Source organism: Gavia stellata, chromosome 3, assembly GCF_030936135.1.
Source record: "Gavia stellata isolate bGavSte3 chromosome 3, bGavSte3.hap2, whole genome shotgun sequence".
NCBI classification, from domain to species: domain Eukaryota; kingdom Metazoa; phylum Chordata; class Aves; order Gaviiformes; family Gaviidae; genus Gavia; species Gavia stellata.
This window is the reverse complement of record NC_082596.1, coordinates 97,158,098-97,172,410: the sequence shown is the minus strand read 5'-3', so window position 1 is coordinate 97,172,410 and position 14,313 is coordinate 97,158,098. Positions and strand designations below refer to the sequence as shown.

Here is a 14,313-nt window from a genome sequence, read left to right as displayed (position 1 = left end):
TAATTAGTATAAATATGTAACTTGTGTAGGGCTCAGAATGAAGCCACATAATTCAGCTTCAGTGATGGAAATGCTATAGCTCTGCACTTTCTGGACAAACTAGGGAATATCCAGATTAGACCAACAAGAATAAGAAGCTTGGACAGTGACTACAAGGCAAAAAAAAAAAAGAACTGGGCTTACTCACTCTAGAAACAAAGAAGATCAAGATAAACACGTGAGCTGATAACTTAAGAAGCCTGCAGAATCTCCTTCATGTGAAGTCCCCAAGAACCAGTTAAACAAAACTCTGCATAGTGTATTTATAATTCACCATGGCCCTTGAGCATAGCATGTGCTTTTTTAGAAGTCTCTTCTGCTCCTGTATTTCTAGGATTACTGTGACTGTTAACACTATCTCAACACATTTCTTTTCCCAAATTCTACACAGAGATGGCAATGAAATTGTACAAGACAGCAGTCTTGGAATAGTTTCTTTTTAACAGCAAAAGAAGCAATGGACTCTAAAAGTGTTTACTCACTGTGAATTATTAAGAGCCACTGCTGACAAAAACGTTCACAAGAAAACTGAAAATATGTAACACAGAAGAAATTCTTATGTCTTCTCAAAGGAAAGGTGAAAATTAAAGGTTAAAACCCCTGCCTTGTTTTCTGAAAACTTTAATTCCCATAACATATCTATTACCTAAGGCAAGATTGCACAGCTTTTGTTAGCATTTGTAATGCATGTCTGTGAATACATCAGAAAAAAAACTTGTGATTCAGGTCCTTCCCCTCTTAGTCTGGAGAGCTAACTATCCAGGGAAGTGGATACTTTCAGATATTGCTGTTAGGCCAAGCAAGAGAAAAATCCTGTCTAAATGTCATATACTCTTTTACAGAACTTCATATGCAGCCTGCCATGAAAACAGTCTTTCTGACCTCAAGACAAGGCAGGCTACATGAATTTCAGTGCTTGGAATGATCAACCCAATAATTTTTCTTTTAGCAGGCATTTAGCTCTTAACTTGTGTTAAGGCCACAGAGCAATACTGGTTTTCAATAAGCCACATCAGAAACAACCTACAGGTCCCATATTCTTCTAAAAGCATACAAGCAGAGAGTGAATGGGATTATGGTGTCAATTTTCCTGTTGATTGAATGTACCTCGAACCACTCTAAGTATACTTCTGCAGTGTTGAATGACACACCCAACAGTCCCCCCCTCTGCGTACATTCTCCTTGTAACAAATTATTTCAGTGCTCTCCACTAAATTTTTTTGAACTTTTAACCTAAACTGAATTGGTTAACAAATAAAATGTTTAACCTTGAAATGTCAGCTGCTTTATTTAAAAATGGAAGCCTCAATTAAATGGAAATTTAGTATTTCCCATATTCATTGAAATCCTGGGTCCATGTTCCTCAAATATTAACTGAAAACACACAGGGTGGGAGACTGTCTTCCTGTTTCTGTGACTGTAAATATAGTAATCCAGAAAGACCTGCCAATTGTTCTGAAAAGGTCTCATTCCGCTTAAACTGTCTCAAGATTAACTGAATGACTCAGAACAGTTATTATTTGAACAGATAGTACCTAGAAACTTAATTAAAACTTTCAAATGCATTATTTACTATTTGTAGTAACTAAACAGCCCTTCTTTTTTTTGTCATTCTTTTTAAGAATCACTAATATCTATACAAGTCTGGTAGTCCCCAAAGCAAAGCATGGTAGGCCACATAGACAAACTTACAGCTCAACTACCTGCTTTGCAAGGACTTTGAAACTTTATCATCTATCCCTCACTCCAAGAACTCAGCAATCCCAGGGAAACTCAGTGGTTTTGCTTTCCATACTTCTAAGATTTTGTTGCAAAGTCCGATTCCCTGACTTCACCCCTACGCTACTATCGCTGACGTCAAAACCATTAAGGCAAAGCTCCCAACCTGCCAAGGAGTTTACTGCAGTCTTTAAAAAGCCTCTCGCTGCAAACTGAGGGATCCACATGCTTCTCAAGATCTACAGGTGAAGCAGCCCAGGCTTTAAACGCAGTTCTACCCGGCGTTTCTCACACACCGGGAACGCAAAACCAGGGACCCAGCTCTCCTCAGCAGCTCCTAACTTCGTGAGGAGACGCCGGCCGCTACATGCCCCACCCCTCCCGCGCGAGGCTCCCGCCGGAAGAGAGAGGGCGGGCCTTCCGCTGGGCGCGAGGGCGGCGATTAACCATCACAGGCTCGTGCCTCGCCTGGCACCGCCCGCGGGCTGAGGGGGAGGTGGGAGCCGAGCTCCGCCCCGCCCCGCCCCTCCCCGCGCCCCGCCCCTCCCCGCGCCCCGCCCCTCCGGCCCGGCGCTGGCCTCCGCAGCCGGAGAAGAGCGGGACGATGCTGGAGACGCTGCGGGAGCGGTTGCTGAGCGTTCAGCAGGACCTCACCGCCGGGTGGGTAGCATCCCCGCCCCGGCCCCGCGGGGCTGGCGGGGGTGAACGGCAGGGGGGCCCGTTCTCCGCGGCCGGGCGGGGAGGGGAGGGGGAAGCAGGTGACCGGGGGCCGGGAGGGGGTGGGGCGGGGACTGGCCCGGCGGGCGGGAGGAAGAGGAGGAGAATGCGGAGGCGACACCCCCGGCCGGGGCGCTTCCCGCTCACCGCGGTGTCACCCGCCTCGGTGCTGGAAACGCGGCCCCGGGGTCTAGTCCACCCCGCTCCACCCCTTGCCGCCTCGGTTGAGCGGCTTGCGGCGGGCTAGCGAGCCCTGGCAGCTGCGTGGCGGCCTGCAGCTGCGGTCGGGAGTTGAGGGGAGGAGGTGCCGTGGGGTTGGGGAGGCAGCTGCGGCCAGGGGAGAGAAAGAGAGACTGCGGTTTCGAGAGGATGAGGAAGATGTGAGGGGGGGTCAATTAGCGCGCTTGAATTTTTTATGAGGTAACTGACCTTCAAGGTTTTATGGATTAATGTAATTGCTTAAAGAGCATCGCTGTACTCTGTTTGGCACATGAAAAGCTTTTCTTTCCTTGGAAGATGAGTTACTGTCACTTGGGGAAAAGAAGCGCAGGATAAGTGGAAGGAGCAGCTCCTTGCTTACATTAAAAAGTAGAAAGATATTCTTCCTACGTTGCCTCACAAGCTTGGGGTTTTTGGTTTTGGGTTTTTTTTTTTTTTTTGTTAAATAGGCCCTGTATCAATGTTATTTTTAGTACAAGCAGGTGGTCCAAATGAGCGTTACTGCACGTCAGTGGATGGCCGGAGAACAAGGTCATGCCTGTGCTGCAAAACTGTTGGTTCATAACGAGCCACAGGAGACTATCATGTTGTAATCAATTACTTTTAAAAACTGTGTGGTCTTTGGCCCTGTTGAGGCTGCCTTATAATACCCCAATGGTAAATATTTCTATGTAGTGGTGGATGTCTGTGTACTCCAGAAACTTCAAATAACTAGTTCATAATGACTTACTTGCACCAGTAAATGATGGTCCAGACAAATTGATAGAGTAAGCTACCAATCAACCAGGGAAATTGCTTGTATGTTATCTGTCTCATCTTAACAAACAATAATTGAATATTAAAATGTCTTAAGAATACAGACTAACACATTGCTTTATTGCGGTCTGTTTTGCTGTTATTTTTAGAATTTCTCACAGGGTTTGATGCCTCAGTGCAGTGTAAGGTTCTTTTTCGAAAGGTATTTTTCACATGATGAAAGAGGACAACAGAAAGGTCACAACATGCTGGATCCAATGGTCGTTTAACTCCATATTTCCATGTATTGCTGCAGTGGAGTCAGTATGCTTCCATGTAGTCTCTAATTTGCCTTCTTCCTTGTATTGCCATGTTTTGTTCTGTTTTGAGAACAGTCTCTGATTTCATCATTTCCATCTTCGTGTTTTAGCAACTCCATTAATGTGCCCTTCTTGGAGTGTCCCATCTTTAAGGCTGTTTTTATCTGGAGTGTATTCTTTGTTGCCATTGGGAACCTTTATCTCGGAGCCATAGTAGCAGAGGCTGTGGAGAGCATCACGTTTTTTCCTGCAGTGTCCCCATGGATTCAGGACAGAACATGACTTGTCCTGGTTTGCCCCTTTTCCCTTCCTAGACAACGCAACCGCAATGCCATAGAATATGAACATATCTAGAACAGATACCGTGTTCTGGATTACCCCATTCCCTACCCCACCAAAGTGGTAATAGAAGTCATTTTATGCTGTTAAGACTTCAGCTCAAAAGGGTCAAAATCCAGAGAACATATTTGTGGTGTCAAGAATGCTGGGCCAGTTGTGGCCAACTTGTTAACTATGCATGAATGCTTGCAAAGTGGAACAGGTGAATTTCTTGAAACATTGGGAGGGAGAAACTTCCAGGGCTTCTAAGAAAAGAATATCACTTCCAAAGGATTAAGGGAACATTGATGTACAGCTGAAAAAGATTAGATCTGTGGTTGTGTGATCTAGGGAAAGAGCAGGGTTATTAGCCATTTCTATGTACAAAGAAATGAGCTCCCCTTTCCCCTGCTCAGCTGTGTCTGCTGTCTACTTCTGTGCGTCTTGTGAGTGAGGTATCTAGATTTTGACCCATTTACCTGCAAGCAGTCTTATGCAGAAGGAGAGAAAAAAAAACAGGACATTGAGCTTTGTTTGTGCTCAGGCAGTAATTTGTGGGCTTCTGCCAGCTTGAGTGATGTGGCTCACGCTACCTCTACGTTGTACAGAGAACACTGCTGAAAGGAAGCCAATATTGTGTAGTCTAGTGATAAATCCTTTAACCTTTGCTTCTGACTGCCTGGCAGATACTCTAGTACGAGAAGTGGTAGTTGTGATCCAGCATTTCCTTCAATCCCTGTATGAAGAGGAATGCTGCTGTTACAGGCTGGGGTGCATACTGGGGAACATGACAGAGGAGAAGTGTGAATTGCGGAGCTTTCTGCAACAGTGTTCTTCCTCAGTGCACTGTGGTTGTTGCTACTTGGCTTGACTATTATGGACAGGTTTCTTAACAGGGAGTGGAGACCTGCCTTAGCATGTCGTTTCTCAAATTGTCAACCACCTATTTTGATGTAGAGCTTTGAGGTTTCTTCTTTGAGTTTCTGAAAATTGGTGGTGGTCAAGACTGGGGGAGTAATTGGGCTTACCATAGAAGCAGCCTGAATATCTATGTATTAGAGTGGCTCTCATTCACTGGATCACTCAGGATTGCATATCTCTGTGTCGTGTCTGGAGGATAACTTTGGAGCTCATAGCACATTTCCATCTTGTTCATGTCTGTGTGTCCTTTATTTCTTCCTAACCCTTGCTGTTCTGGACAACTGGGACTCCAAAGGTCATAGAGGCTGAGGACATCCATCATCTTGGTGGTCAGAGAATAGCTGGAGGTTTTGGTTCTCACTCTACCATGCCAACTTGACTAGCATATATGGGTTGACTGAAAAAGAGTAAAGAGTGGAAAAGAGTTGTGTGGTGGTGGGAGTTGTTTGTTGTTGGTTGGGGTTTAGGGTTGTTTTTTTTTTCCTTTGGTTGGTTTTTAGGAGCAAGATGCCAGTCAGTGTGAAATTGGCCAGGTAAATAGGTAGAACAAGCCTCAGATATGCTCAGCAGCAGCAGCACACTGTGGTGGTGCTGCTGCTGGAGATTGTGATAGTTGGCAGAAGGAAAGTTGTGCTCATGCTAGTTTTGTGTTGGCAGATTTATGGCAAGTGGGTACAAACGTCTCTATGTGACTGCCATGCTTTCCCTGGGCACATATGCCTTCTTGTAAAGGGTGTTCTTCAGGATTGGATTGGTTATTTCTATGCAGATCTTTAATACCTGTCTGCTAAGGAAACAGTATCGAGAGCTGGATGACTTGTATATATAACTCCCATTAAACTTTTCATACCCAAATGCTTGATGCACTTGTAGAAAAATCTCATCATTTATAAGCAGAGTTGGTGTAAATAATTTCATATGACAGTCTCCACAAAACTAAGTGAAATTTGATTTATGTGTGAAATAAGCTGAAACAAAATTAACTGTAATAGACTGGCATTAACACATTATGTGTTCAAACAAGTTGTTCTCTGTTTTTGGTGTTGGAAATGTCTGATGGTTTTGTGTTTTTATTTATAGGTTGAAGACTTTGGGTGACAAATCAAGAGAAGCAAAAAAAACCAAGCAGAGGTACTTCTGAACGTCTTAATGTATAGCATTGATCTAGGATGCTCTTGTTAAAGAAAAATTTAAAAGTGGCTTATATATACGGGCCAGTTCCAAGAACATTTGCATATAATTTTACAGAATATTCTTCTGACAACAGAAAAGCTTAACCCTAATATTGAGGAAATACCTTGCTTAATAGAACCTTCATTGATAGGCCTAAATAATTTCTGATGGCCATCAATCAATTTATAAATGGCTATTTAAATTATGTGAATATTCAACATTATTGTAGTGCTTTATGCAAGATTCAGGTTGCAGTACACTGAAATGTAATTGTTTGCAATCTCTGTGAACCTCGTACTAAAATTGTAATTCAGTTTTTTTAGTGTAGGAACAGAAATACGAGCTTTTTTATTGTGGAAAATATATGTATAATGGAGTACTTCAATTATCTGTTTCAAGAAGATTTAAAATTGTGGTGGGTTTTTTTTATTCTCTGCATTTTAGTATATTGTTCATTCTTTCAACCTGTGTAAACTATAGAGAATGACTACTTAATGTCTGTAAATGACATCTGTGAATGTTGCTTCTTAAAGTAAGCTCAGATGTGCTTTAGTGTAAAGCATGTTCTTACTAAAACACAGTGCGTAGACACAAATTAGTTTTAAAACAAGCCCTGAACAAAAAATAAGGCATCAGAAATAAACTGTATTAAGTGCTGAAGCTTGATGTTTTGGATGTAAAGGTTTTTTAACAGAAGACTGGTTGTATTGACAAGACATGGAAACTTAACTAAGAATGGGTGAAGGTTTGAATAAAACTATTTTAGGCAACTGCCTTCTCTGTTTCCAGTCCATAATACTTTGGTTCATCTGGTGTACTATAAATATCCATCACTTCTTGAGAAAAGCACTGGGCGAACCAATTGGATCATCACAATTAGGGGAATGCCAGGGTGACTTCTGTTTTGCTGATGAAGTTCTGGGACAAACATCGCTTAGCTTGATTGTAAGGATGGCTGAGAGCTTGTGGGTCAGGAGCAGAGGAAAGGCCAGTAAGAGTGGTGTTGCGATGGGAGTTTGTTACTGACGATCTGATCAGGGAGTGAATGATGTCTTCTCTAAACAACTTGAGGAATTCTCTGTATCATTAAACCCCCATTCTTGTGGGGGCCTTTAACTTCCTTGACATCTGCTGAAAGGACAACACAGCGGGATGCAGTCCAGAAGAGTTCTGGAGGGTGTCAGGGGTAACTTCTTGATACCTTCTTCATAACTATTTTGGTATGCAGGAATACTCTTAGGAAAGCCAAAGCTCACTTAGAATTAACATTTACAAGAGATGTCAAGGACAAGAAGAGCAGCTTCTAGCTCTGCAATGGCAATAAAAGGTTGAACAAAGAAAACATGGGGTTGTTGATGAATGGGGTGGATGATTTAGTGACAGCAAGTTTAGATGTTGTTGAGGTACTCAATGCCTTCATTGCTTCAGTCCTCACAAACAAGGTCTCCCAGTCCTCTGTGCTTAGTGAAAGGGTTCAAGGAAGAGACTGACCTTTAGTGGATGAAGATCAATTTGGGGAAGTCAACCCATAAAAGCCCATAGGACCATATGGGCCAAAAGGTACTTCATGAAATTCGAGAGGTACAAATCCAAAGTCTTTCCCTGGGAAGAAAGTATCCCCTGCAACAATACAGACTGGGGCTGACTGACTAGCTGGAAAGCAGCTTTGCTGAACAGACCCTGGTGGTCTTGGCAGGCAGCAAGCTGAATGTGAGTCAGCAGCATGCCTGGCAGCAAGGAAGGCCAACAGCTTTCTGGGCTGTATGAACAGGACCACAGGCAGTAGGATTGAGGGAGGTGATTATCCCCTGCGCTCAGCACTCCTTAGACCACATCTAGTTACTGTGTCCAGTTTGGGCTCCTAATGTGAGAAAGGCATTGATAACCTGGAGGAAGTTGAGTGGAGGGCCACCGAGATGTTTGAGGCTGGAACTCTCTGCGTATGAGGAAAGGCTGAGTCTGGGGCTTGTTCAGCCTGGAAAACAGATGACTTTGGGGAGACCTAGCAGCAACCTGTCATTACCTATGAAGAGGTTATCAAGGAGATTGGTATGTGGTGGGAACACAAAAGGCAATAGGCATAAGTTGAAACAAGAGATGTTCAGACAGGAAAAGCCTAAGCTTTTTCCTCATGAGGGCAGTGAAGCAGTGGAACAGCTTGCTCACAGAGCCTGTGACGTTTCTGTCCTCAGAGGTTTTCAAGTTGCAACTGGACAAAGCCGTGAGCAAGTTGGTCTGATCCCATAGCTAGTCCTGCTTGAACAGAAGGTTGCACTAGAGACCACCTGAGGTCTCTTCCCACCTCACTGATTCTATCACTTTTCCCTTGGTTTAAGGAAAAAAAGGTTTCATTGATGTTATTTTTTTTTTTCCATTCAAATTGTTTGGATGACAGTGCAAAACAGTCTATTCTGGTAATCTTCCAGGAGGCAAATCTTGGGTGACATCTTCACGTAATACATCCTTGAAAGTGCTGCATTGTTAATTTTGTTTAACTTATGATAAGTTACCTTTATATTTCAAGCTGTTGTAAATGAAAATGCATGCATCCAATGGGAGATCATTAGAGCATTAAACTGGCAAAGGTTCTTTAGCTTAATATTTATTTTTAATGTATAATATATTAAATGCAGTATCTTTATTGAGGGACATAAAGGACTTGTGTAGTAATCTTATTTTCAGAATGTTTCTGTCCACTGTTGTAAGTTAAAACAATGTTCATCGTGCTTGTTTGTTAACTGTACTAAGAAATTATCTCATAAAAGTTGTTTTTAATGGACATAGTCAAGAAGATGTAAGAATGGGCTACCATAAAATAACAAGTGGAAAAAACCCAACCCTAGCTTTGGAATATTCTTGTAAGATAGACTGTGTAATGCATTTTAAACCAGAATTAACAAATTGTTTGTGAAAGTGAACAGTAGGGAGTATTACTGTGCCTAGCATATCTGTCAAATGCAGATGTGTGTGCACACATTTTTTATAACAGCCTTCTATTCATTACCAACACTTGTATATTTACAATTTGTTTTATAGAACTGTTCAGTGTTTGCCAGAGTTTTCTGCTGGACTGGAATTACTGAGCAGGTATGACCTTCCACTTCTCTGCTACTGTCTGCTTCCTGTAATTTCATAAATAACTTTATTAGGTTAAGAAAATGAGAAGAAAATCAAGGTGTTACTCATAGTTTTTTTGGATGTTCTACAGTTAGTAGAGTGGGGCTGGTAACCAAATGATAAATGTGTTTAAAGCTTGCCCAATCCTTAAGTGCTCTCATGTTAATGAAACAGAAGTTCTGGAAGAAAAGCAACATTTGAAAGATGACTTTAGTTCGTGGTCTAATTTCACAGGCGTAAAGGAGACCAGCACTGAGGCCCAGCCTGTGGTTTTAATTTGATGTTTTATAACTTTTACATATATATGATATGATTTCATTTTGTTATAATAGACACAGTATGCCTATTATTGCCATGAAAAGAAAGTGTATTCCATGTGTATTTGATAACATTCCTTCTGAGTAACAGAAGCTATCTGCATTATAAATTGCCTCTGTATTTCTATCTTAAAAAAAAGTATCTATTCTCTTTTTTTGGGGGGTGCAGTGTGATTACAATTTTGATAATTTACTTAACTTTCTTAAAGAAATTGGGTTCCAAGTAGTGCTTAAGGCTTTTATGTGTAGTCTTATAAATATTGCTGGGTCCATTTATCTCTTAATGTAAGCTAGCAGGTTAAAAACATGAATCACTTTTTCTTTGAAAAAAAATTATTTCTTACTGTATATTTGTCTTGGTAGAACAGTAAATACCAGAAAGAACTGTACAGCTTTTTAAACTGTTATTTCTGGTAGACCCTGTAATTATAAGCACAGTGGCATCCATGAAATCGTCTTCCTTTGTAAGGGGAACACAGTAACAACAGTCATTTATCTTTCCTCTCTTCAGATATGAAGATGCTTGGGCTGCCCTTCACAAAGGAGCCAAAGATTGTGCAAAAGCTGGAGAGGTAAGAAAAAATAAAAATGCCACACATGCAATATTTTAAAACGGGTAAATAATTTTAAACTAAAATTTTTAGTACCAGCGTACTGCGTTGACCCTGGTCACTAGGTAAGCACCCACACAGCCTTGTTCACTCCTCCACCAGTGGGAAAGAGGAGAGAACAGGAAGACCAAAATGAGAAAACTCATGGCTGAAGATAAAGACAGTTTAGTAATTAAAGGACAGAGGGAAAACAAGTGATGCAAAAGCAGTCACTCAAAACCTCCCACAAGCAAATGCCCAGCCAGTCTCAGAGCAATAGTTACCTTGGAAAACCAAACGTTTAGTTTTTATTGTTGAGCCTGAAGGTACATGGTATGAAATATCCCTTTGGCCAACGGTCAACTGCTCCGGCTGTGTCCCCTCCCAACTTCTTGCCCACCCCCAGCCTACTCATTGCAGGGGGAGTGGGTATGAGTGGGGAAGAGAGAAAGCCTTGACACTGTACAAGCATTGCTCAGCAATATCCAAAACATTGGTGTGATACTAATGCTGTTTTGGTCAGAAATCCAAGACACAGCACCATATGGGCTGCTATGAAGAAAATTAACTCCATCCCAGCTGGATCCAGTACAACCAGTATAATGAAAAAGTAATGCTCTGTATTGCTGCTTGGAAAAAATGCCAAGTTGCATTGTTTTTTACTGTGGTTTTAAGATGGTGTTTGACAGGCAGCTGATGGATCAGAATGTCCAGTTCCTCTTGTTTCTGACAGCTCTTCCAGATTTGATGGTACTCAGCCTACAACTAATATTCTTAAAGTATTAACTATAAATACTCTAAAAATAGAAATTCTCTGTGATCATGTTTCTCACAAGGTAGCATCTAACAAGAATTATCTGAAGTTCATTCTCCTGTTTTCTTTCTGATATTTCAATTACTATAACAAACATTGAGTGTGAGAATTTCCTATTGCTTTTAAAGTACTTTTCAACTGATACATTGACATCCAGAATTTCTTGTCTTCTGTCCCTTTGTTCAGATACTTGCACTTAAGCAAAAAGTATTAATTATACCAGGTTACTGTTTTTCTGTGGGATATGTCAGGTTAGAGAAGGATATTGAGAAGTACGACTTTGTCAGACTGTGACAAGAAGGTGATGGTAAAAATAAGACATATCCAGAAGTTGAGGTGGTTGGTTTTTGCACTCTTCTGCCATTATTGAAAGATTGTTAGTTAGCTAGGAATATTATTTTGAGGCTGCTTAAGACATCTTAATGTTGCCAATAAATGGCAGGGTAAACAATAGATAGTAATGTAAACAATGTAATGTAAACAATAATGTAATCACATTAAATAATGTGATGCAATGTAAAAAATTGCAAAAAATATGTTGCATGTTACTGCTATAGCTCTTTAAAAGCAGTAGGGGGGCTTGGAAGGTATACTATATATATACTTTAGGGTTGAGGCATGTTGGTGGTTAGTATCAGCGTAGGGCTGTTGCACTGACACTGTTTGCAAGATTTGATTGTCTGGCTGAAAAGATTCAGGAAGTGTCTGTGCTTTCTCCTAAATTTGTTCAGTTTTCCTGCCCTAGAAGTAAAGTGACAAGTTGTGTAGTTTGTTTCTGGAAAGAAGGGAAAGAAAACTTCCAGTAAGTGCTACCAATGCATTGCTCTGCACCAGACTTCCTATTTCAAGCCCTGTTTAAGAGGCAGGCAGTGTAAGCTGGGTGGCCACGATGTAGAGCAGGACTGAGCTTTGGGGTTCTCTGTCCTGGCTCAAACCTTCACTTTGGCCGGCTGCACCCTCCCTGACTCTTCTGGTTTCCTTAGGAGTCTTCTCTGTATCTTTTTCCAGTGGATAAAAAACTCACTGCTTAATGTATTTTGAAGAGGTGTATTTAGAGTAAGAAAGGTATTATGTCATGTTCTTCTTTCTCTTGCCTAATAGTATGGCCCACCTTTTCCATGTGTTCCAGTGAAAACCTTCAGTTATTAGATATGAAGTTCCCTCTGCCAGCTTTGTGTGGTTTACTGCTCATGATGACTTTTTTTTAGAAGATCTCTTAAATGACTTGCTTACAATTTTGTAATACTTGCAATAGTTTACTTTAAAAAGTGTACTTCTGAAAACAATGTGAGGTTTCATATATGTAAAACCAATCTCACATATTATGGCTGCTTGGGAAAATTAGAATGGAAAACTTCCAAAAAGACTTTGAAATTTTCCATGAAATTCAGATGTTTACTTTTGGGAGAATCCCAAATATGTATTGCTTGTCATTTTTTGTTTGTTTCTTTTTTAGGAAAGTAGAAAATACAGGGTTCAATAAAATAAGAATTGTGTAATAAGTAAGATTGACTGTACTATATCAGACCTAAAGGTCCACTTGTCCAGTATGCTATTTCTGGTACTGGCCAGTAGCAGATAAACTACTCATGCTGTCTTCTTTATAAATGTTGAATAGACAAAGGAAAGTGAAAAAGTCAAGCTTTAATTGCTGCTTACAGTATTACTATGTTAAATTATAGATACTAACTACCAGTTCCATCTACAAAATTGTCCTAAAAATACTGCTTTTAGATGATTGTAATTTTAGCTGCATTCAATTATCTCTGGGCTGAAATGTTTTTCTGGTGTTTGCCCCTATCTCATGGTGTATTTTTTTTTTTTTGTTTGCTTTACTTTTTAACTGGTATAAATCCCATATCTTGTTCTCAAAAATAGACTTGGCTTTATTTAAATAAGGATGTTGGTCTTCTGAAGTGTTTCATTACTCACTGAGCTTTGGAATAAGCTTTCAAGCCTTGTCTGGTAAAACAGGATGGCTTTTTGACAGGGATAGGTAGCTGGAAGAATTTGGAAATGGAAGAAGTTGTTGTTCTTCTAAAAGAATCTGTCTGAAGTGGGTGGAACTGTAAATCTTTGAGAACTTCCTTTGCCCGCTGCTCAGACTTTTTCAGTTTCTGCAACTAAATTTTACAAAAACTGAGGAATTCAGAATGCAGATACAGCCACGGGCTACAGTTGTGTGCAAGAGGAAGAATGGGTAATGGAACTAAGAGCAGGGAAACTATAATTGACTCATCTCAAGTATCATATATAAGGGAAACATTTGTTACCTAAGGTCTCTTGATCTTGCTGTTTTTCATAGAATCTGACCTATATAAACAAAACTTTTAAGCAGTGTATCCTCTTCTCATTATACTATTGTATAATAAAAGTTAGGAAGAATCAAACAACAAAAATTGGACTAATGTAAAGTACGTTCATAATGACTTGCAATTACTGCAGTTAAGTTTATCACAAGAGCAGAAAGGCAGGACTATTATAAAGGCAACTTTTTTTTAATGTAATTCCTTTTATTTCATTTTGTAGAGTATTTGGAATGTGCAGAGTTTTCAGTTTTGTTGTTAAGATTAAATCAGTATGACTAGAATCATTAAACTAAGTTATTGATCTAAATAAGCCTTACATTGCAGCACTGCAATGTTGTTACTGTGTACCAGTGCAACGGTGCTGTAAAAATTCCAGATACATGTTATTTACAGTTAATAAAATCCATAAATTATTTCCTGCATTGATTAGTATATTGAGAAATAACTTTTTATCTTGTTTCGATCAGTGAATTTTGATATAAATATTTTATACTACAGGGGCTTTCTTGAGCATGTTGTATATTTACTTCAGAAGTATGCAAGTGGCAGTGCTATAGGGTTGCTATGCTGACCTTATGCTTGCAGATGCATTAATTCTAGAAGTTTATCAAGATGCTCATAAATAGGTACATAAATTTGCAAGTAAAGAACCTGTTTGTTTCAGCTGGTGGATAGTGAAGTTGTGATGCTTTCTGCACATTGGGAGAAGAAAAGGAACAGTCTGGTGGAACTACAGGATCAGCTCCAACAAATACCTGGGTTTTTAGCAGATCTGGAATGCCTCACGGCAAGCCTAGGTAAGGTTTTATAGACATAACAAGCATTCAGGTCAGTACAGTTCAGCTATTGTGAACTTTGCAATTATAAAATTTAAGTTTGCTTCCCAAGCACATCCTTTCTATTGTAAAACAGTAGTTCTTAAACAAACTGGTTTTGAAAAGGAGTAAAATTAGTAGTGGTTGCTCTCCCAGCAGTTAAAATTTTGTATGTGTCGTTATTTGGAAA

The 14,313-nt window shown here is 40.3% G+C and overlaps 1 protein-coding gene across 1 annotated transcript in view; it reads left to right on the top strand.

Annotated features, from left to right (window-relative positions):
- The first annotated feature begins 2,330 nt into the window (after positions 1-2,330).
- DTNBP1 (dystrobrevin binding protein 1) overlaps positions 2,331-14,313 on the top strand; it is an 89,817-nt gene continuing 77,834 nt past the window's right edge. Inside the window, exons 1-5 of the mRNA XM_059835975.1 lie at positions 2,331-2,418; positions 6,069-6,119; positions 9,198-9,248; positions 10,107-10,167; positions 13,973-14,105. Of these exons, the coding sequence (XP_059691958.1) occupies positions 2,363-2,418; positions 6,069-6,119; positions 9,198-9,248; positions 10,107-10,167; positions 13,973-14,105 (352 nt within the window). The 5' untranslated portion in view covers positions 2,331-2,362. The remainder of the gene's footprint in view (positions 2,419-6,068; positions 6,120-9,197; positions 9,249-10,106; positions 10,168-13,972; positions 14,106-14,313) is intronic.